Source organism: Mercenaria mercenaria, chromosome 4 (assembly GCF_021730395.1).
Source record: "Mercenaria mercenaria strain notata chromosome 4, MADL_Memer_1, whole genome shotgun sequence".
Taxonomy (NCBI): Eukaryota; Metazoa; Mollusca; class Bivalvia; order Venerida; family Veneridae; genus Mercenaria; species Mercenaria mercenaria.
Window position 1 is genome coordinate 96,793,225 of NC_069364.1, and position 25,207 is coordinate 96,818,431.

A 25,207-nucleotide genomic window follows, 5' to 3' on the forward strand; every position below is an offset into this window, starting at 1 on the left:
GACCTTGACCTGCGACAAAAAGAAAGTAGACAACACAAATTGAGGAAACAGAGAGAAAAATACCCCTTTTCTGTACAGAAATTGGGTAGTAGGCCCTATCTTTAAATTAAAATGGATGCTGATGGACTGCCACTTGTTGGTCCAGGTGTAGACTACACGAAGGTATTTTCACCCATCTCCCGATTTTATCACGCCCATTTTTTTTTTATGTTCAGAGAAAATTCGTTCTCGTTTCATGTCGACCCGACTTTACAAAAATAGCTTTTTTTTTGGTTATATTGAGAACTAGAATATATAAGCACAAAGAAATTGTTTTTTTTAATTACATATGATGACATGATTTATGATGGCATACCTACCAGGAACACACAAAACACAGAAAAAACATATTGTACAGGCTACAAAACCAAAGAAGTATAAATACACAGAATCGCAGCTGGAGATAAACTCGAATAGGCACGTATCATCGCGTTAACCGGCGTTATGTTATTGAAGCGTGATCAAATCAACAGGCGCTTATTAAAGTATTAACTGGCGATACGGCCTTTACATAATAAACTGAATCGGGTCCAATTTTCAAACGACCACTTTTGATTTCCCAGACTTCCAGTCATGAATTCATTCCTTTCTCGTGTAGAAAATACTAGCAACATTAAAAAAAAATGCCATTATCATAATAAACAAACAATCTGATACTAGTGATAGAAAGTTTTTCACGACACAAATTTTTATCCTTCTGCTGTCTGTTTCATACACAGGTAAAACGAGATCTCATTCAGTTTCCATGTGATGCTGGCGCAGACATCCCAACTCTCCCGATCCGATCAGGATTCTCCCGATTCTGGTTGTAAAATCCGATCACCCCGATCAGAAGTCTCAGTCTCCCGATTAAAAAACAACAACAACAAAACAACAAAAACAAAAAAAATAATGAAATAATCCTCTTCTTTGCGCCTATCTGATACTGTATCACTACTGACGAGTCTGTAAACAACAGCTTTCAGATATTTTCGCACCTTATTCTACCCTTGCTGATTATTATTTATTACACGATTTAACAAAGCCAGGTGTTGATTAATGTGTCACAATTGAAATTAAAATCCAGACATTAGATATCTAATTAAATTCAATCAAATTTAGATTAGAAATTATACCGGTTTTACCTTTTTCTGTAACTTTTTGAAATCGAAAGTAGATGGTCGCCGAGTCAACCTGCTGGGTTTTAAAAAACATTTCTCTTAAAATCATTTTGATAAGAGGAAGTGTCATGGTAAATTTTAATATCACTTACTATCAAATGCTGTTAAACTGTCTTTGCATCATGACAATTTGTCAAACACAACCTTTTAACTGGAGATTTAGGCAAATGTCTACGAAAGTGTAACAGTACCCGGACATTCAATTTTGGATAACAGGATTTTGATCAATAAAAGTATTTGAGCTAGGGGTTTTAAATACTGGTTGACAAGGATGAGAATCAAACAGTAAATTTTCTATTGCTTGAACTTTTAGCTATATACATTTTGTTTTTACAGTTCTAACAGCTGCACTGTTTGTCATGTAAAATTCACCTGGGGAGTCTTCTTTCCAGCAAAAGAAATAAAAGTGCAGGTTTAATTCTCAGTGGAGTTTTGAATTTAGACATAGTGCTTACAGTGCCATAACTATTTAATTTTGCTTCATGTATTATTGTTCCAAAACATTAAAAATGCATGAATAATAAGATATAGAAAAGTGAATTTTTTTTAAGACTAGTGATTTTATAAGGGCAAATAAGTTTATATTATCATTAGATTTGTTAAAAGCTTCGTTATCATGAACATAATTACTGCGGTATAAAATCTCCCACTTGAACACCTCAATCTCCCACTTTGGAAAGCAAAAACTCCCACTTGGCATTCAGAAAAAGTTGGGATGTCTGCTGGCGAGATTTGCTCTATATGCCTTTCAAGTTGCGAATCTATTTATATTTATAGCTCTTTGACAAAAGTAAGTGTTTTTGCACCCACGCAGAATTTTGCATGTACTGCATTATTTTTTAGGTACCTTGACAAAAAGTCGAGCGGGTCAATCAGCTTTCTACAAAAATAAACCAGTAATGACGTAATTTATGTGTGTTTAATTTCAAATGCCGATCAATGAGGCCGGGGTATGCATGCTTTTTCAGTGTACGCTTACTCTTACATACATGCACTGTGGCCGACATATACCAATAAACAATCATCATGGTTAATGATTTGTCACCTCCTGCTCTCGTACGTCTAAATTGCAGTAGGCTGAAAAAATATTTCCAACCACTTTACCAATCAGTGTTCGCCTTTCAATGAAATTGGGCAGACTGAAAGTATGCAGTGAAGAATGATTGACGTTGGCCCGCGACAAAGAATCTGTACGTTATTTCCTTCATAATTAATCAGTGTTAATTGATCTTTTGAATGAATTATCACAACAGATCATTATCTCTGGCTTGTTTGTAATATTGTTCTGCGCTGTTTTTCACGAGTTTCGTTCACATTTTAAGACTAATTAATGACAATTTATTTTTTCTTTATTTGCTTTTGTGTTAAATTTTTTTTTTTTTTTTGGATTTAACGTCGCACCGACACATGATAGGTCATATGGCGACTTTCCAGCTTTTAATGGTGGAGGAAGACCCCAGGTGCCCCTCCGTGCATTATTTCATCACGAGCGGGCACATGGGTAGAACCACCGACCATCCGTAAGCCAGCTGGATGGCTTCCTTGCATGAAGAATTCAACACCCCGAGAGAGGCTCGAACCCACATCGATGAGGGGCAAGTGATTTGAAGTCAGCGACCTTAACCACACGGCCACAGAGGCCCCTTTTTGTGTTAAATAGTAAAGGAATGAAGTTGAAAAGTAGATATTTAGACACACTGTGCTACATGTACATATCCTTACATGCTAGGAAGCCAAACGAAAACTCTGTGAGTCCAAGCATATTTTATGCTTTAACCCCCAGTTTTCATAGAAAACCACCAGAATGTGAAATTGGTCAGTCACAGGGGGTGCAAAAACACTCTGAGAAAAAATGTTGTGGGAACACTGAATCATGCCATCATCCTCAATATGGAATGAATGTTTGTGTATCCACCTCATCTCAGACCACCATCCCTAATGGTTTCTGTATAGTACACCAGCTTGTTGACCACTCTCCCTCAGACAGTTATAGATAGCAAATCCTTGAACATCCTCAGGTGAGGGTTGCTTGCAGTCCAGCTCCATTATAAAGTTACTCACTGATTTGGGAATGGGGCGGGGGCCTTTACCTTTGGGAAAATGAGTCATAAAAGTCATAAAAGTCTAAATAGGGAATTGTTAAAAAAAAAAAAATCAAAATGTTACATTTAAGAAATAATTGGTCATAAATGCATTAATATAGCATGTTGCCATGTGTTTCAAAATGTTTATGGTTTCATAGATACTGTCTTGGCTGCAAAAAGGTAAGTGTGGGAATTTTAGCTTTGAAATTGAGAAAAAAGCATACTGTTTGCCTTCAGGATTGGGGTCAAATTCCAGCCCCAAATTGGCCTGAAAAACACCCTGAATGTTTTTGGAAGTGTCAAGGGGTACAGATCCATTTGAATTTAATAGGTTCACAAATATTCACTGATACCAATGTTCAAGAGAAACCCTTGGATCAAACAGTAGGAAACACAAAAATGATGTCCATTAAATATCTGAAGAATTCAAAAAATGGGGCTGCATACTTGAGACTTTAAATGTTTTTTATGCCCCCGAAGGGAGGCATATAGTTTTTGAACCGTCTGTCGGTCTGTCAGTCTGTCCGCAATTTTCGTGTCCGGTCCATATCTTTGTCATTGATGGATGGATTTTCAAATAACTTGGCATGAATGTGTACCACAGTAAGACGACGTGTCGCGCGCAAGACCCAGGTCCGTAGCTCAAAGGTCAAGTTCACACTTAGACTTTAAAGGATAGTGCATTGATGGGCGTGTCCGGTCCATATCTTTGTCATCGATGGATGGATTTTCAAATAACTTGGCCTGAATGTGTACCACAGTAAGACGACGTGTAGCGCGCAAGACCCAGGTCCGTAGCTCAAAGGTCAAGGTCACACTTAGACATTAAAGGATAGTGCATTGATGGGCGTGTCCGGTCCATATCTTTGTCATCGATGGATAGATTTTCAAATAACTTGGCATGAATGTGTACCACAGTAAGACGACGTGTCGCGCGCAAGACCCAGGTCCGTAGCTCAAAGGTCAAGGTCACACTTAGACTTTAAAGGATAGTGCATTGATGGGCGTGTCCGGTCCATATCTTTGTCATCCATGGATGGATTTTCAAATAACTTGGCATGAATGTGTACCGCAGTAAGACGACATGTCGTGCGCAAGACCCAGGTCCGTAGCTCAAAGGTCAAGGTCACACTTAGACGTTAAAGGTCATTTTTCATGATAGTGCATTGATGGGCGTGTCCGGTCCATATCTTTGTCATTCATGCATGGATTTTAAAATAACTACGCATGAATGTGTGACACAGTAAGACGACGTGTCGCGCGCAAGACCCAGCTCCGTAGGTCAAAGGTCCTAAACTCTAACATCGGCCATAACTATTCATTCAAAGTGCCATCGGGGGCATGTGTCATCCTATGGAGACAGTTCTTGTTTAGACTTACAATTTATGTGCAGCTGTCTTTAAGAACAGTATATAATTGTATGTTTTTATGTTGAATGCTCATTTCTTTCTACTCTACAGGTTGAATCTATCAGCCAAAAGAGATTGGTAGCATTTCTGAACCATTTTGTGAGTCACACAGCAGGATTTCTCAACAGGTTCTCATGTGTCTGTGAAGAAAAACTTGAGCAGCTGTCACATAGAATGCAGCAGCTGGAAATCACGATGAATCTTTTAGAAGCCAAGGTACATTATAATATAATTACTTATATTTTTTGGCTGCTAAGGGATAAAGGTAGTTCTATCCTTGTTGTTATTTTTTAAACAAATATCAAGAAAACATATCATACGTGTTTAAATTCACTAAGATCTTGTTAGAACTGAAGTCAGTGTCAGTAATGTTTACCATTTTCAGTTGAGATGTTTTGTTTTAAACTAGGCTACTTTAGAATTTGCTATTGAAAATATATTCACTTCACTTCACTGATTGATAATGATTATGAATATTGTTAGATTTTTTTCTTTTTTAAGGATCTGTTATTCACCCTAGTCCCAGCTTGTATGTTATTGTGACTGTTTTATCCAACCTTACATTTTTTGTGACTCAGATATTCCCAGTCTGACTGATACCAGCCCCATTTCATAAAGGTTAAAAAGGCACTGTTTGTTCTGAAAAAAATCTGGATGAGTATTGATCCTAGTATTGATGAATGCAGACTTGTCGACTATGATAAAAAAAAGATCATTATTTTGTGTGATAATGTTGCGTCTAGTTTTCTTTAATATTTATTGATGAAGGAATTTTAATATAGTTTTCAGTTCTTCCTAAGACTGAGATAACATGCATCCAGTCTATCTGACATTCTTTATAGATTACTTGCTTGTACAGATACTTGTACAGTGCAGATTACAGTAGTGCTGTGAATGTTATTGTTTTGATATGGTATATTTCTAGATTTCATCTATACCTGGGTTAGAGAATGTGACAGCAGCCAGCGGGGCTACCAGTGCACCTCAAACATCTACCTCTGACGCAGGCGGAGCTCCTGCCCCACCTGCTGCCCCAGCTGCCCCACCTACTACAGAAGCACCCGCAGAACAGGTAAGGGTTTCCCAGTCACTTGTTTTTATGCAGAAATTTATGCTTGATTGATCAGACATTTATATATGATACAAATTTTCAATTTTGAAATTTTGGAGCTGCGTTAGCTGGAGAAGTCTTGAAGTTGTTTCTTAATTATTATCATCTGTCCAGCTGTATACACAACTGTATTGACCAGTAAGCCATAAAATGAGAAAAAAAATCACAGATTTTTTTCCAAGTTTTGACTTTTAAGTAAAACGTGTTAAAAATCAACTGGTCATGCATAGCACAATCTGTGGACTGGCGATTTTATAGGGATTCATACATAATCTCATCTGTTAACACCTGAAAGCAAAGTGTAGTTTTTTAGTAAAATATCACTCTTTGAAAGGACATATTATTGGATGATCATGGTTGTCTGTCTGTCCATCTGTCTGTTTAGTTACTGCTCAGCATCTTAGGAATACCATGACTTACAATCCTAAGATGGTCATGGACAGTGAACCACTCCTGGACTGATCATACAAAAACTCTTTCAGTACAGGACTTTGAGAATGCCTTGATGTACTTAGCAGACGCATTGCTCATGGACAATGAATGACTCCTATTGACTTTGACATCAGTGAGTTAAAGATGGATGTCAAAGTGACTGTTAGAGCAGGAAGGACACCTTTTGATTTTTAGATCAAAGGTCAACATGGTCAAAAATCAAGGTCAAAGTGACTGTTACACTAAAAGTAGTTTCCACTCAGTATCTTGAAAATTTGTAGACCTGTATTTCTCAGACATATTAGGCATTACCCATTGACATTGAACGATTCCTTTTGATTTTGATGTCATAGTGCCAAAAGTTCTGCACAGAGTAACTGTAAGTACAGATGTTACATTTTCACTAAATATCTTGAGAACAGCTTGACCTAAAATCCTCAAACTTGGCAGGTACATTACTCACTTGCTGTAGATGCCCTACAGTTTCAGCCTACCAGTGTGTCAGATAATGTCTGAATGGCCTCCATATTCGCTGGAAAGTTGCCATATAACATGTGTTATTGTGGCATAAAATCAAACAAAGCTGCCATCTTTTGTCAAATTATTGGGAGGCAAGACACAAAAAGAAATTCTCTTAATGTGAGATTGTATTCACTTTTCAGCCAACAGCAGACAGTGCGGCTCCACCCCCTCCAGCTGAGGAACCCAAACCTAGTAATCCAGTATCAAAAGATCCCAGATATATGAAGTATTTCAAAATGGTGCAAGTGGTATGTTGAATTTTTTTTCCATTAAAATAGTAATGTTTAAATAAATGCAGTAACAAACATTTTGCAGATTAATATAAGGAAAATTACTGACAGTCTAGTACATGTGGGTTTCAAAGGTGCACACTTCCAGATATATGTCATAAAATCAAACTTTTTTTTTGAAATAAAAGCATCTTTAACATATAAACAAATCACTTTTAGTTAGGTTGATATTCTGTAAATATGACATAGAATATGCTTAAGTTTCTTCTGTTTAATTTGATGTCTTTACATGACTTTCTACAAATTTAATAGACTACAAAAAGTATACTTTATGCATGAATACTGCTTTAGAACTCATGAAATCATATATACAATTGCAAACAATACCTTTTGAAGTGCTTTGTCAAAATTGAAAGACACAAACATATTTTCTCCAAAATGTAGTTGTTAAGTCTAATTTCAGATATCTGGAAGTAAATTGCTTGAACCCTTGGAAATCGAGATGCCGAGTTTTACCTGAGCCGTGCCATGAGAAAACCAACACAGTGGCTTTGCGACCAGCATGGATCCAGACCAGCCTGCGCATCCGTGCAGTCTGGTCTGGATCCATGCTGTTTGCTTTTAAAGCCTACTGGAATAGGAGAAAATGTTAGCGAACAGCATGGATCCTGACCAGACTGCACGGATGCGCAGGCTGGTCTGGATCCATGCTGGTCGCAAAGCCACTATGTTGGTTTTCTCATGGCACGGCTCACCTGTAGATTACAAAGAAAACACTTGTTGGGCTTTTTAGTTGTTTGAAATGTTTTACAATTTAACAGTATATAATTCTTTTATTGTTAAGGTGATTTTAGGAAATACCAGTAACCCGTTTGTTCAGCTGTCAGCTGGTATCAGACACTCAGAAAAGGAAGAAAATTCTTTTTTAACTGAAGCATTGGTTTATTTGATCAGTTCTTAGAAGTGAGTGAAACATGTAAAATGAAAAATGAAATGATAAATGTGAACTTTATCTGATTTGCTTTCTATCAGGGTGTTCCTGAGCATGCAGTGAAAATGAAGATGTCAGCAGAAGGATTGAACCCTGACTTACTGGAGTAAGTGCATTATCATAATTCTACTCAATGTTTGGAGAAGAGTATGTACGAACTTTATGTAGGTCTTGAAGCTGGCTAGGGAGTTTTCTTACCTGTAGTGTCCTTCTGCCATAAAATTTTGTCTAGACTTATTCCCAGTAAAATCGAATTTGAATTCCAACTAAATTTTGTTCAAAGGGTTAATACCAGGTCTAATTTTGCATAGCGCTGTTATGTCAGGTATTGAACTGTATCTCTTTTATGATGGAAGGTTTATCAGTTATTCTGTAACAGGATTCAAGTAGGGAAAGTAACTCTTCCTGTGGAATAACTTAGGTGAGTTATTCTGCATACAGTATGTGTGAATTAAGTGTAACACTCTTCTATGGTATCATTTCAATTCTGAAGCAGCTTTTTTAAAAGACAGTAGATCAAATGTGGTAGACCTATTTCCTGAAGGCTGTATGGCAACAAGTAAAATTTCCACGTTGTGATGTCGTGGGCAGTAAACAAGAAACATGTCTGTGTTTAACTACATTTTGTGGGCTAACTGTAGTATCAGAGAGAACATTGTTTTATATACATAGCATAATTAAGAGTGGCAGTAAGTAGGTGGAGTTAAGTGTATTCATATCATGACAGACATTAGGGCAGTATTGATTAAAATGAATTTTTCATGTTAGAATGTTTAATAGTATTGAAATTGTATTCAGTGTAAGAAGCTGCAGTGGTTAATTTTCTGTATGAAAGAAGTTCCTGTATTTGCATTGCAGTACACCAGATGCCCCTGCCCCAGCTAGCGGAGCCAATGATGATGATGATGATGACTTCAGTGACAGCAGTAACAACCAGTCTGATGACAGTGATGATTTTGATTGACAGCCATCAGTCTAAAAATAGCAACAAATTACATATTGAAAGAAGTGTCCATCTAGTGGATAACAAAATAACCAAGAAAGGAGAACATGTTGATTATGAGAAAAGAAAATCTTTTGCCATTTGTAATTATTTTGATGAACTTTGACATTTTGATTTTGTAGGCACTTCTTTGAAACACTAGTGCTAAGTCTGATTGATTATTGATAAAGCAATAACTATACTTGAAAAGATATATTTAAGGTTGAAATAATATAATAAGGTAAGGTTGAATGTAAACGATAATTCCATGGCGACTTGTATATATGAGAGTGGGACTAGTGCAATAAGACAACATAGTTAATGTTGACTGGGTAATATTTGTAAGTATTTTATTTTGCTGACTTTCACCAATAAAACTGCAAACCAATTCCCTATATTGGTGAATAAAAAGGCTGTGAGAAGTACAACCACCTACATGCTTAATGTCTTAGCAGTGCTAAATGTTCAATGTCAATAAAATTGTGAATAAAAGTTAAGCAAAAACTGTCCAGTCAACATTATATTATTTGGCAGTTTACATATTACTGTGTTAATCAATCCACTAAATGACCTGACATAGGCATTATGTTTTTGAATTTTTCGCTACATTCTCCATTGATAATATTTTTTCTATATTCTTTTAAAAAGGAGGCTAATTGTTTACAGTAAATTAACAGTTTAACATATTCTGTGTACACACATCAAGGTAATTGTCACAGGCAAATTGGCTACCTAGTGATAGGGGTAAGCAGATAAAATGAAAATAATTCTGGCTGAAAGCTGGTTATTGTCTGTTTTGAAAAAAAGTCTTTGTTACTCTGTTAAAGACTTCATTTTAATGTATTAAATAATATATATATTAGTTTTAATGCAGATTTTTTTTACATTTCAGTAACTGTTTTTTAGCTCACCTGTCACAAAGTGACATGGTGAGCTTTTGTGATCGCGCGGTGTTCGTCGTCCATCCGTCTGTCCGTGCGTGCGTGCGTCAGTCCGTAAACTTTTGCTTGTGACCACTCTAGAGGTCACATTTTTCATGGAATCTTTATGAAAGTTGGTCAGAATGTTCACCTTGATGATATCTAGGTCAAGTTCGAAACTGGGTCATGTGCCCACAAAAACTAGGTCAGTATGTCTAAAAATAGAAAAACCTTGTGACCTCTCTAGAGGCCATATATTTCACAAGATCTTCATGAAAATTGGTCAGAATGTTCACCTTGATGATATCTAGGTCAGGTTTGAAACTGGGTCACGTGCCGTCAAAAACTAGGTCAGTAGGTCTAAAAATAGAAAAACCTTGTGACCTCTCTAGAGGCCATATATTTCATAAGATCTTCATGAAAATTGGTCAGAACGTTCACCTTGATTATATCTAGGTCAAGTTCGAAACTGGGTCACGTGCCATCAAAAACTAGGTCAGTAGGTCAAATAATAGAAAAACCTTGTGATCTCTCTAAAGGCCATATGTTTCATGGAATCTGTATGAAAGTTGGTCTGAATGTTCATCTTGATGATATCTAGGCCAAGTTTGAAACTGGGTCACGTGCGGTCAAAAACTAGGTCAGTAGGTCTAAAAATAGAAAAACCTTGTGACCTCTCAAGAGGCCATACTTATGAATGGATCTTCATGAAAATTGTTCAGAATGTTCACCTTGATGATATCCAGGTCAGGTTCGAAACTGGGTTACATGCCATCAATAACTAGGTCAGTAGGTCAAATAACAAAAAAACCTTGTGACCTCTCTAGAGGCCATATTTTTCATGGGATCTGTATGAAAAATGGTCAGAATTTTTATCTTGATGATATCTAGGTCAAGTTCGAAACTGGATCAACTGCGGTCAAAAAGTAGGTCAGTAGGTCTAAAAATAGAAAAACCTTTTGACCTCTCTAGAGGCCATACTTTTCAATGGATCGGCATGAAAGTAAGTCAGAATGTTCACCTTGATGATATCTAGTTCATGTTCGAAACTTGGTCACATGTTTTCAATAACTAGGTCAGTAGGTCAAATAATATAAAAACCTTGTGACCTCTCTAGAGGCCGTATTTTTCATGGGATCTGTATGAAAGTTGGTCTGAATGTTCAACTTGATGATATCTAGGTCAAATTTGAAACTGGGTCAACTGCAGTCAAAAACTAGGTCAGTAGGTCTAAAAATAGAAAAACCTTGTGACCTCTCTAGAGGCCATATTTTTCAATGGATCTTCATGAAAATTGGTTAGAATTTTTATCTTGATGATATCTAGGTCAGATTCAACACTGGGTCACATGGGCTCAAAAACTAGGTCACAAGGTCAAATAATAGAAAAAAACGACATCATACTCGGTTTAAAACTGGGTCGTGTGGGGACAGGTGAGCGACTCAGGACCATCATGGTCCTCTTGTTTAATAATCGAGTATTAATTGATTAACAGACCAATTTCTATTAATCCATTAAATTATTCATCAATAACCTAAAGTAATCATGATTAATGATTATTTTTGAAAAGCACAGAATGAAACATAAATCACATATGGTAGCTCTAAACATATATATATATAAATAACAGTGACAAAGTATATTCATCAAAGCAGTCAGCTAGAGTTAAATGGTTCTTCACGCATATATAGTTCAAAATTTAATGCGTTTGTTGCATTTGATCATCATGAGGCGTTGAAATGTCTTATCACTCAGCCTGCAGCGTTCAGGTCGAAAAAACTTTCCAGCAATACTGAACAGCTTTTCAACAGGGGCAGAGGTGGCAGGTACAACAAGGAATTTTCTGGCTAGACATACAAGTGTTGGATATTTGTCAGCATTGTCCTTCCAGTATTTGAGCGGGTCAATGTCAACACATTCTAACATTAGATATGAATGATTTACAGTGCTTGCACTCTGCTTTTACAGTTCCTGCGGCAGGTATATTATCCGGAAATTGGAAATGCTTCCTAGCAGCCATACTAACAAGTCTGAACTACTCTGAGTGCAAATTATTTTATAAATGGCACAAATATATTTTCAGGCAAAAGAATAACAAAGGCCTAAACAATGTTGACATCTGAGGAAGATTAGTATACAAGAATGTACCTTGAATAGTGTTAACTAAACTTACCAAATCATGGTCATAAGCTTAGAGCCATTATGAAATTCAGTCTTTTTATATTTCTTGAATAAATATCTTTTTCCCCATATTAACTTTTCTAACTTTTGAATCTCCATACAAATTATTGTATGGTGATTTAAAACTGCGCCCTGAGGCAAAGTCCAGGAAGATGATTGTATGAAATTGGGTACACCTAAATTAGGCGATAATTGTCAATCAATATCCTGAAAGTGTAATCTGCTAAGCATACTTGTTAATTGCCACACATTTTTGACATGTATGACCACAATGCTGTACATTATAAGGTAATGATCAGCCTCGTATATAAACAAGTAATCATATATTAATCGTAAAATAATCATGATTACAGCCTAATTTTTTCATTAATCGATTAAATTATTAATCATTAATCAGAAAAAAGTATGATTAGTGATAAATGATGATTAATGAAAAATATTAATCGATTATTAATCCCCCGCCATGGCGGAGGGATTATAGGAATGGTCTGCGTCCATCCGTCCTTCCGTCCATCCGCCCTTCCGTCCGTAACAAAATCGTGTCCGGTCCATATCTCCTAAACCCCTTGAAGGACTTTCATGAAACTTGGGTCAAATGATCACCTCATCAAGACGATGTGCAGAACCCATGAGTCAGCCTTGTCGGTTCAAGATCAAATTCACAACTCGAGGTTAAAGGTTTGAGCCTGCCATTTTGTGTCCGCTCTATATCTTATAAACCCCTTGAACGAATTTTATAAAACTTGGTTCAAATGATCACCTCATCAAGACGATATGCAGAACCCATGAGTCAGCCATGCCAGCTCAAGGTCAAGGTCACAACTTAGGGTCAAAGGTTTTGAGCCTTCCATTTTGTGTCCTCTATATCTTCTAAACTCCTTGAAGGATTTTCATCAAACTTGGGTCAAACGATCACCTCATCAAGGCGATGTGCAGAACTTATGAGTCAGCCATGTCGGCTCAAGGTCAAGGTCACAACTGAAGGTCAAAGGTTTGAGCCTTCCATTTCGTGTCCGCGATATATCTCCTAAACCCCTTGAAGGAATTTTATAAAACTTGGGTAAAATGATTACCTCATCAAAACGATGTGCAGAAATTATGAGTCAAGGTCACAACTAAGGGTCGAAGGTTTGAGCCTTCCATTTTGTGTCCACTCTGTATCTCCTAAACCCCTTGAAGGATTTTCATCAAACTTGGGTCAAATGATCACCTCATCAAGAACTCATGAGTCAGCCATGTCAACTGAAGGTCAAGGTCACAACCGAAGGTCAAAGGTTTTAGCTCTGTATCTCCTAAACCCCTTGAAGGATTTTCATGAAACTTGGGTCAAATGATCACCTCATCAAGACGTTGTGCAGAATTCATGAGTCAACCATGTCAGTTCAAGGTCAAGGTCACAGCTAAAATCAAAGGTTTACCCTTTCACTATCCATAGCAGTGGCGGGGGATTTAGCTGTCTTTCAGACTTTGTTAATCATTATGATTACTTTAATCGATTACCCCATGTCTGTTTTATACAGGATCTTCATGAAATTTAATCAGAATCAGCCTTGATGAAATCTAGGTCAAGTTCGAATATGGATAATCCGGAGTCAAAAACTAGGTCGCTAGGTCAGGTCAAACAAAAACCTTGTGTAAGCAATAGGGACTGCACTGTTCTTAAAAGAAGACAATAACTAGTAACTTGGCAAGTTATCGGCCTATATGTTTAATCTGCATATTAAGCAAACTCCTGGAACATATACATGTAGTTCTTTATGACCTTCAACATGGCTTTCCTGACAAAAGATCTTGTGAGACCAAAAATTGATTGAATTAATAGATGATCAACACCAGTTCGTCACAGACATATTTAATTCTGCTTTACAACAGTGAAGCTTTTAACAAATAAATCGCCACAAACTTCTTAAAGTTCAAGAGTATGGAATTTGCACACAAGTCCACAGGTCCTCAGATGGTCTGAGGCATTTCTAATCTCCATAGAGGTACCTGTAATATCTGGCGTTACACAAGGCTCTGTCGTCCATATTCAATATTTTCTTATTAGCTCAATTGAGCACAAAGTGCTCAAGGTGAGCTTTTGTGATCGCCCTGTGCCTGTCTTCGTCCATCCGTCCGTCGTCAACAATTACGTTAACACTAGAGGTCACAGTCTTAGCCCAATCTTAATGAAACTTGGTCAGAATGTTACCCTCGATAAAATCTTGGTTGAGCTCGATATTGGGTCATCTCGGGTCAAAAACTAGGTCACCAGATCAAATCAGAGGAAAAGCTTGTTAACACTCTAGAGGTCACAATTTTGGTCCAATCTTAATGAAACTCGGTCAGAATGTTATTCTCAATAAAATCTTGGACGAGTTCGATATTGGGTCATCTTGGATCAAAAACTAGGTCACCAGGTCAAATCTAAAGAAAAGCTTGTTAACACTATAGAGGCCACATTTATGATATATCTTCAAGAAACTGGGTCAGAATGTGAACTTTGATGATCTTTAGGTCAGGTTCGAATCTGGGTCACGTGGAGTCAAAAACTAGGTCACCAGGTCAAATCAAAGGAAAAGCTAGTTAACACTCTAGAGGCCACATTTATGACCATATCTTAATGAAACTTGGTAAGAATGTTAATTTTGAAGATCTTAAGGTTAAGTTTCAATCTGGGTCAGGTGGGGTCAAAAACTAGGTCACCAGGTCAAATCAAAGGTAAAGCTTGTTAACACTCTAGAGACCTAATTTTAAGTTTGAAACTCATGGGAATTGATCAGAATGTTTGTCTTGATGACCTCTAGGTCAGGTTTGAATCTGGATCATGTGGGGTCAAAAACTAGGTCACCAGGTAAAATCAAAGGAAAAGCTAGTGAACACTCCAATTACCACATTTAGGACCATATCTTTATGAAACTTGGTCAGAATGTTAATCTTAATGATCTTAAGGTTAAGTTCCAATCTAGGTCTGGTGGGATCAAAAACTAGGTCACCAGGTCAAAACAAAAGTAAAGCTTGTTAACAATCTAGAAGCCACATTAATGACAGTATCTTCGTGAAACTTGGTCAGAGTGTTAATCTTTATGATCTTTAGGTCAAGTTCGAATCTTGGTCATGTGGGGTCAAAAACTAGATCAAATTAAATGAAAAACTAGTTAACACTCTAGGGGCCACATTTATGACCATATCTTAATGAAACTTGGTCAGAATTTTAATCTTGATGATCTTTAGGTCAATAGGATAGGTGAGCGATACAGGGCCTTCATGGCCCTCTTGTTTAAATAAACGAGCTTCCTCTATCAGCTTACAAGTCCGACTATTTGCGGATGATATGGTAGTCTACTTTACTCTTGATTAAATCAAAGTCTCAAACTGAATAAGGCAAATGGAGGATTTTAACCTTGGAAAACTAAGGACAATTTATGACATACCTAGTATCGTGCGCACAACACTACCAAAGGATGCAACACCGTTGAACATTATCCCTTCGATTCAGATAATTTCACAGACGTGGACTTTGGACCATCGTATCTGACAGATCGTCTTGAAACTGACTCATTTCAAAAATAAACAAGAAGTGTACAGAGAATTAGGTGGTCACAGACAACTCAGCAACCCCATACAAAGACACCCTGAGTGAACAACACAGAAATGCATGGCTAAAAAATTATCCTGATACAAACAGAACCAGCATAACTGATATAGTAATGGCAGAATGGGATCTTATTAGACAACACCTTGAGAAGAAGGAAAAATTTGAACTAGAGGACGTCCCTTGACATGGGCATTGTGTTACTTATGCAGTGCAGGCTAGTATGAAGCAGAGAAACTTTGGGAACTTGCCCATTGAAGAAATAAGTGACAAACTTGCACAAGAATTCAAAACCTGTTCTCAGTTTAAGAACAAGTTTGCAGTTGATGGACAAAGTATTGAAACGGCATTGCAAAGGTCTATAACACATGTATAAGGAATACAGCAACAATACTGGAGAATTAGTACTGTCAACAATGAACAGTTCCCTAGAACAGAAAACAACTGTTGTTCAGGTTGACGGAAATAGAGTTATAAGCATTGAAGTAGGATGTGGTGTGTAAAGTTGCTGCTAGCCTACCATGGAGAACATTATGAAGCTGCGGTGGATATATCGGACATTCAGAAGACAACCGAATATAACGAAAATACAGACAATGTTGAAAAAGGTCGAAACACGCAATATGATGATAATGATGAAAACGAGCAGAGACAACGGAGAACCATAGTACAAAATGACAAAACTTCTGAAACTTTGACGAAAGGTCTGAATCCCAACGATACTGAAGAGGACATCATAAAAGTACAAATGAAAAAGGTATCTGCACCATGTCTGTGAGACTACTAAATATTTCCTAGAGCCGGGGAAAGAAAGCAAACAAATGGAAAACCTAAATGAATCTCTGCAATACACCGGAAAAGATGCGGTTTGAACTTGTGCACTAAAAGGTCACGAAAGGTCACCATTTGCGGGAAAAAAGGAAAGTCGGACCACTTTCTTCAACTGTAAAACCACAGGCAAAAACCACCTAACAGTGATTCTGACATGACAAAGGAGGAATGCTATTGTTTAGTTTCTTTGGAACCATACTCAAACAGTAGGTCTGGATAACGTTGGATTCAGTGTATTGTTTACTAAGTGGTTATAGGTAAAATGCGCCAACTCGAGTCCAAAGTTTGTATGTTAAAACTGTTACTCTGACAATACCGATTTAATACGTCCACTGGAGACTAAAAACCACTAAACACTTCCATAGTTTCATACAAGATATATCACTTGACAATGTGCTAAATGAATCAGTTGAACTCTGTAACGTTTAATTAGTATTGAAAATATTCGACTTCTTGTGTTTTTTTCTGGTTTTCGTTTTTTTTTGTGTTGTTGTTTTTATTTATTTGTGTTTTTTAACAATGTCTGTTCGATGTTACTAAAATCGTTATGAAGGTTTTCTGTTTCGTATCAATTCCTGACAATTGTATTGAATGCATGCCTTCATTTCCATACCAGTTTGATGCTAATCTGATGTACACATGCGGTATTAATGCCCAAACATTCGACGAATGGTAAACGGCATTTAAGTATTACACATTTCCGTCCGTTTAATCGTCCGTCTCCACAATCAATTAGTTTTGACTATTGTATATCATCCATATTCACCTTGCATGTAAATATATACATGTACTGTTAGTAGCATATTTATGTACAATGCAGAACTTATCTAAAGTAGTTTCGTGTTATTCTGGACAATTAACTCCACGGGGCATATTGGAACATCGCGGTTTGATACCTTGAGCTAACACATTTTGTTAACTTTTCACTCAGTATTTAAAATGAATTTATATATTTGAAGCAGATGCAACGTCTTATCAAAATATTAATAGTCCATTTGCATAATTTCATAGAAATACAATGTATTTTCTGTTCCGATTTGCTCACTGGCCTCTGGTTTAAAAAAAAAAACCTGGAAAAATGAGCTTTGGTGGAACCATATTTCCAGTTGTCCTGACCGATAGGCAGGTCGTTTCAAGATTCCCAATCTCACCGCATGTCATTGCACTTACCTGCTTGGTACCTTTTGCAGCAATTATATTACCCTGCTTTTGTACGATTGTTATGCCGGTTTCATCAACATTAAATATCTGGTGACTCATATAATGAAATTAAGTCAACTTACAAGGATTATTTCCCGATTTACACAGACGGTTCGAAAGATGATTTAAAGGTTGGATGTGCTGCACTCACTGACCTTCATGGATCAAAATTACGTTTACCACATAACGCAACAATACTTTCAGCCGAGGCAAAAGCTATTGATTAAGGTCTAGATTTCGTATCAAAATATAGTAAAGAAAAGTTTGTTATATTTTCCGACTCACTTACTTCGTAACTCATTTCATTCAAAATTTTCTTCTCAGGGTTCATGCACTATCTTTCAAAAAGTCAGTGATATTTTGTTGGATTCCAAGTCATGTTGGTACTGATGGAAACGAGGATGCTGATGCTGCAGCAAAGATATGCCTTCATTACCAGAATCTAATTTGAAATTACCATATACGGATTTTAAACTAAATATAAATACATCCTATCTAAATGGCAGTCTCGTGAACCAATATTTCTTTGTAAACTATAAGATTCTTTCACTGGTTGTAGGTGCAGATGGGAGTATCCGGCCTCGAGGGTAACTGTTTAGGCGGTAACGAGGCTCCCTGCCGAGTTACCGCCTAAACAGTTACCCGAGAGCCGGATATTTCCATCTGCACCTATAACCAGTGACAGAATCTTTTTCTTGCATACCGATTTCAAGAAATAATAATAAAAATAAAATCAACCGAACGGCTTTCTTTTTAGAACTATTTCTTATAGCAGTGTATTTAAACAAAGCGTGGGAAAACAACGTCCGTAAACAGGAAGGACGTCATGACGTTTCAAAACAAACAATAATGTTTAGTTCCGGTTTTGTTTTATCAGTTGCAGCGTAACGTTATGAATTTTTGATAAAATAACGTGAATTGAATCGGGAAATATACTGTCAGGAACTAATAGGAATTCTCAAGGTATTGCATTTTTATTCCGTTTTTTAAAATAAGATATAAATTACTACATAAATCTTCTACATATATGTAGTTCGTAATACGTCATTTACAGCACGAGAGTCATCTTACACCCCGGGGTGTAAGATGGAGGTTTCCAGCACCGGTAAAAATACCGGTAATCCTCGTCTGGTATGCAAGAAATAGTTGTTTTATGAACATAGAGAAATAAAAAATTAATTAAAAAAAAGAAACAATGCTTCGTTCATTAAACTTCGTGATATAAAACCTACTGTAGGTGAATGGCACGGTTTGTACACGGTCTTTGAACTTGCATATTGAACTTGTATATTTATATAGGTCTGCAAACAAACAGACAAACTCTATTTGTCCTTGATAATGTAAATAGGCCATAGGTTATCATTATTTATGTGTCTATCATATCAGCCTAACAAATAAGACTGAAGGTAAGACTTGAATACTATCCCTCGATATTTCACGACTAAAAATCTTTTTCTACTTTGGAAATTGGATCTATTAATCTATGCCATGTTCAAGTTAGGTAGCGAATGGCTTAAATTACACTAACCCTAACACTGCTTTTTGACTGGAACCAATTAAATTGTCTTTCATCGGAATATCAAAGTAGATTTGCTGTCATCGGAATTCTGTCAGTTTTATCGGACAATCAAAGGCATTGATTTCAACTCATTTGGATTTGAAAATTGAATACTGCTTAAGCCGGTGCTAGGGGGCGTGGGCAGTGTTGCATTTTCCATTACTGCTCATGAACAGACTCAATCAAACCGAGTCTGCAATTTTCACTGTTTGCATTGTTCTCAGTTCTTCCGAGAGATCTACTTTCCAGATTATATTGAACAAAAGGCTGGTAAAAACAAACCAGTCAACAAGACTGTGTTCAATTCAGTTTTCCCTAGCACGCGACCCTTGAAGAAATTTGTTCTACCTCAAATACAAAGGGTAAAGAACGTTCGAATAACACCAACTACTTGAGTTTAAGAGCAAAGACAACTGAAGTGTTCTTATAAAGAGATCTCATAAAAGATATTTTTGTTTGCTATGTTTTGATGCCGTTTCCATGTGTGATATTTTACACAGAAATTTTTTCTACATTTTGTTTCAGGTACAATGGGGTACACAGCTACAGCATTGATCACCCTTGCCACAGCTATCATATACTTCAGAGTGTTCTTGGACAACAATACGTTTTCTGACCATAGGAGGATAGTCTCTGACGTCATAGATGACGAATATGAATTTGTCATTGTCGGCGGCGGTACAGCAGGATCAGTTGTAGCGGCAAGACTGTCAGAAGATAAGGATAACAACGTTCTTTTGCTTGAAGAAGGCGGATTTTATGACGAGAACTGGAAGCTTCATTCCCTGACACTTTGGCCAGAACTTCAAAAAACACAATATGACTGGGAGTATTATACAGAGCCACAAAAATATTCGTGTTTTGGAATGAAAGAAGCTAGATAGTATTGGCCCCGTTGTCGAGTTCTTGGGGGCTCAGGTATGATAAATTTAGCACAATATACGCGTGGAAGCCGTTATGACTATGACGAATGGGCAGCTAATGGATGTAAAGGTTGGAGTTACAAGGACGTTCTTCCTTACTTCCTTAAGGCAGAGGACATCCAGATCGAAGAATTCAAGTCTTCCAAGTATCATAATGTTGGCGGACCGATGGCTGTTTCTGGAGGTGAGGTGACTCGCTTGCAGAAATATATCTAAAAGCTAGAAGAGAACTTGGATATAACATTACAGACTACAATGGAGCGAGGAGCAAGAGGGTTTTAATAAAGTACAGGTTAACGCCCGAAAAGGAGTCAGAGAGTCTTCAGCCGTTGCTTATCTGGGACGTGCAGGTAAAAAGATAAACCTTGATATTGCAGTCAACACCTTTGTAACTAAAAAAGGTTTTACGGAAACAACTGCGACTGGTGTATATTATATTTTGAACAACAGAAGACATTTTGTTCGGGCAAGAAAAGAAATTATTATGTCGGCAGGAGCGATGAATACACCAAAGATATTGTTGCTTTCTGGAATAGGACCACGGCATCACCTAGACGAAATGAGTATACCCGTAGTGGCCGATCTTCCAGTTGGAAACAATTTGCAAGATCATGAGGCTATTTTGTTGTTCTCTAGAATCAACAAACCAGTAAGTATAACACCAAACGTGAAGAGTAGCCTTTGGACTACCATACAGCACAAAATATTTGGATCAGGACCACTTTCTATCGCTGGAACTGACGGCTCAGCTTTTGTTTATATTGATGACAAAAAACGTGGTAAAACTTATCCAGATTTTCAGATGGCTTTCGTTAGTTTATTGATTTCATTAGATCATCTTAACTTCAAAAATGAAATTAAAAAAGAATACGAAGATGGGAACGAAAACGTCGATGGCTTTACGCTTGCTCTTATAAATACACATCTAAAAAGCCGCGGTACACTAAGACTGCTATCCAAAGACCCGTTTGATTATTCTGTTTTAAATCCCCGTTATTTTCAGGAACAACAGGATGTTGACGACTTTGTTGCTGCTATTAGAATATGGGAAAAATATATTGAAACACCGACAATGAAAGCACTTGGGACTGAAGTATCTCATATGAAGAAATCATTTTGCTTACAACATAAGTTGCGTTCTGATGCATACTGGGAATGTATGTTGCGCCATCTAGCCATAACTGGGTATCATCTATCGTGTACTTGCAAAATGGGCGCTCATGATGATTCGACCGCAGTTTTAGATCCAACATTGCGTGTGAAGGGAATAAAAGGTTTACGCGTTGTTGATGCATCGGCATTTCCTAAAGTAACTGTTGGAAATACGAATACTCCGGCTGTAATGCTGGCTGAAAAAGCGGCAGATATGATTCGCGGAATAGATTCGGAATTTACCTGATGGTGTTTAATTGATTTTTGCTGTCTTTGATTGCGTGAAACTGTGAACTTTCTGATGAACAAACAAGACGTACATTTATTCCTTTTGTATATATAAAGCTAAACAAACGAGAAAAAAGTCAAGCCGGAAGTAGGAATATCATATGTATATTATCTGCCAGTAGAGAATAGTCAAATTTCATGATTTCTTGGCAGTCAAAGTGTTATTTGAAAGTCTGATAAAAGCATAAGTGTTGACGCACCAATATCATCTTAATCATCCGGCTAAAATATGTGTACGGTATCAAACAAAGACTCACAATATATACTTTTACAACGCACGCCAACAGTATCACAACGTATATATGCATAACATATATACTGAAGAAAACGACTAACCCGTCGTTTGCTATTTTGCAAATATATTAGAAATATTTAAAAATTGTTTGTTCAAAAATAACAAAATTTCAAAAATCCAAAAATCTAGTAAAATGTGGAATTGTCATCATACGGTATAGTTAATATAAATACTATATTAATAATGCCATTTTATCATTTGTATTATTTTCGCCAAACATAAAACCACATACCATTTTGTGCAATTCTTCTAAAACTATAGCTGATGTAGAGAAAATCTCTAATAACAATACAAAATATTTATTGAAAAAGCTTAACAATTAATACATACAGGATATGTTACTCTTTATTTAATGTCAGTTAAAAAAACATTAGCATAATACAAGTTATACTCCGACTAAGCATGATTATCGTGCCACAATCATCCAAGCAACATACTAGTATGCTGGATAATAAGATGCATAAAGGATGAAATTTTAAGCTGAGCACTTAAAAGTTATACTTATTTACAATACTTGCTAAGAGATGAGCACGACCAATAGTTAAAAGTAATTAAAACAAAAGACAAAACTGTGTGCTGGTTAATGTGTCTGGTTAATAGTAGTTGTGAATTGATGAGCAATGTTTCTTCAGATAGACATAAGGAGAGGTTGATAAAGATTATAAATATTTAATCATGATGACTTCATTGAGTACCTTGAGCTGGTCCATCATATCAAGTAATATAATAACAAAAACCCTATATACTGTAACTTATACAGTGAGGAATGCGCTATACTGATGCTAACATAAGAAATATAGCAAATGTAACAATAAAAATTGGCAAAACTATCAACAGCTGTTAAGCAAACAAAGAAAACAAAAGACACATGCTGTAGCAATAACAGGGAAAATATCTGAAAAATTAACGAAAGTAAAATAAACATGCAAATAAAGGATGCTAGAACTGAAATAACTGCAAAGTATACAAAGGCAAATAAAAAGTACTAAAGGCACATGAAACATTTGCATTTGAAGCTTCTTTGCTGGTTTGTGTATGTCACCTGAATTCACCGAAATCACTTGTTGTCCTGTATTCCAGACCTGAGTGACTTCAACCCGAAAGCTTTTCTTATGGTATGTTTAAGTTCTAACTATTGGGACTTCTTATGTATTCACATTCCAGAAAGAGCAATTTGGAGAGTTAACAATTATCAGTTTCTGCACATACATGTGTAATGTTTTTGTAAACATTTGAAAACTTCTAACGCTGATTTTGCATCAGTCTGTTTCTTTGTAGTTTGCATATTTGTTTTACTTAGCAGATTCATAAGATGAGTTTTAATCTCAAATACAATTTTCAGTGCTCTACACTATAAATGTTCTAACTTGTTGGAGTTTTTAATGACGAGTAGGCTGGTTCCTTATTCCTTATTCCTTTTCCAAATAAAAAATAAGGAACTAGTCCCTTATTCCTTATTCGGAGAACACTAGGTAAAAGCAGTGAGAAAATAATCCTTACTCGGTTCAGCAGCATAAAATGAACACGCTAGATCATGGCACGAGTGATTAAGATCGAGAAACCGAATAAGGAATAAGGATGTGGTTCCCAATTCCTTTTTGAAAAGTCAAATAAGGAATTGGTCTTTTCGAAGACGACATGGTAGAGTGAGAAAATAATCAATACTCGCGGTTAAAAACGCTCCACAGCATAACATAAACACGTTAGATCAAAACAGTAGTGAGTAAGATTGAAAAAAAGAACAAGGAATAAGGAACTGGTTTCCTATTCCTTTTTCAAAAATCGAATAAGGAATAGAACATAGAAAAAGAAAATACTTTAATCTCAGTAAAATCTTTTTTTAAAAAGTGTATATACATTGTCGTCATAAAATGTTTTAAGGATATAAGTGGTATTTTCCACGGATATGAGAGAGTAAGACTCAAAATAGAGGTACAAAGTTCGAATAAGGAACTGGACTATTCGGAGAAGACATGGTACATGCAGTGAGACGATTTTCCGTACTCGCGCTTGAAAACGTTCCACAGCATAACATAAACACGTTAGACCATAACACGAGTAAGTTAGATTGAAAAACCGAATAAGGAATAAGGTTCCCTATTCCTTTTTCAAAAGTCGAATAAGGAATAGAACGTAGAAAATGAAAATACTTCAATCGCAATACAATCTTTTTAAAAAGTGTATATACATTGTCGTCTTAAAATACTCGTACAATTTTGAAGCAATGGTAATGTAAACGTGTAACAAGAAGTTATCATCAGGTTCAAGAGATCTGACTGAAAAAGCTTTGCTATTGTTAGTTCAAATTCTAAATTTGACGGGAACTTTATTCTGCCACTCTTCTTGAATTAAAAGTAGCAAAATGCCTCTCCCATTGGCATATGACATTGTTTTTTTCCTGCAATCTTTTGAATTGCCTTACATTTACAGTATTATGGTTTCTGTATGTTTATATTATTTTCATTTTGTTTTACAAATGCAATGACACTACAACTTATGCCCATATTACCAAGTAATGAGATCCAAGCAACTAAAATATTTACTAAACTGTAGGACTAGGTGTACCAACATCTGCATTAGGCAAATTCAAAATCTATATTCAAGTACATTTATTTTGACCGTATCCCAGAGTGTCAGATATGCATATGCAACAGAAATGTTTTATCAATCACTGAACTAGCTAATAAATTACATTAAAAAGTGGAACGTCTTAACTGAACAACTGAAACGTCGAGATCTGATATTTCTTCAAACATGTCCTCATAATTAGGAGACTGAACTAGATGCAATCTAAATAATTATCATCATTGGCTCTGATTGATACTTCTATGGGGGAGCTTATTTGAAAATGAATTGGGAAGATCAAAGTTTGAATTTTGTACCTACAATGAACTACTTAATTTGTTTGACACAAATAGTATGGATATATATAAAGCTATGAAAACTAAAAGCTATGAAAACTAAAAGTGCAATACACTATATACTTTTCAAGAATAATAAATTTACAAATTTGTATTCGTATAAAATAGTCTTACAATCTTGAACAATACATAATGTAATGTAGCAATGGTAAGTGTAAGCGTGTAATTAGACTCAACATCTCTGATCGAAAGAGTTTTAAATTTGAGTATTTTAAGTCTATAATTTTCATCGAAGAATTTTGATTGGAAAATCGTTTCGCTTCTCTTCGTGGTACAAATGTATAAAAGAAGCTAAATGTGTTTCCCGTTTCTAGAAGATCCTGTCTTCCGGCAATCTTTTGCATTTTACATCTTCCGTTAAATCATTTCATTTACAGTATGAGGCTCTGTCTGTTTCTTTTATT

At 36.3% G+C, this 25,207-nt stretch overlaps 3 protein-coding genes across 3 annotated transcripts; all 3 read left to right on the forward strand.

Moving 5' to 3' along the window:
- Positions 1-4: 4 nt before the first annotated feature.
- Positions 5-9,829, forward strand: LOC123552500 (WASH complex subunit 3-like). The gene is made up of 6 exons (XM_045342214.2): positions 5-162; positions 4,744-4,908; positions 5,618-5,764; positions 6,898-7,005; positions 8,020-8,084; positions 8,837-9,829. The coding sequence occupies exons 1-6, from the start codon at positions 112-114 to the stop codon at positions 8,940-8,942; spliced, it is 642 nt and encodes a 213-aa protein (XP_045198149.2). The 5' UTR covers positions 5-111; the 3' UTR covers positions 8,943-9,829.
- Positions 9,830-16,125: 6,296 nt separating this feature from the next.
- On the forward strand, positions 16,126-22,278 carry LOC128556712 (uncharacterized). The gene is made up of 3 exons (XM_053542354.1): positions 16,126-16,392; positions 19,015-19,072; positions 19,750-22,278. Exons 1-3 carry the CDS (start codon positions 16,126-16,128, stop codon positions 20,106-20,108), a joined length of 684 nt encoding a protein of 227 aa, XP_053398329.1. The 3' UTR covers positions 20,109-22,278.
- LOC128556713 (oxygen-dependent choline dehydrogenase 1-like) lies at positions 20,632-21,546 on the forward strand. The gene has a single exon (XM_053542355.1). The coding sequence runs from the start codon at positions 20,632-20,634 to the stop codon at positions 21,544-21,546; it is 915 nt and encodes a 304-aa protein (XP_053398330.1).
- Positions 22,279-25,207: the final 2,929 nt, after the last annotated feature.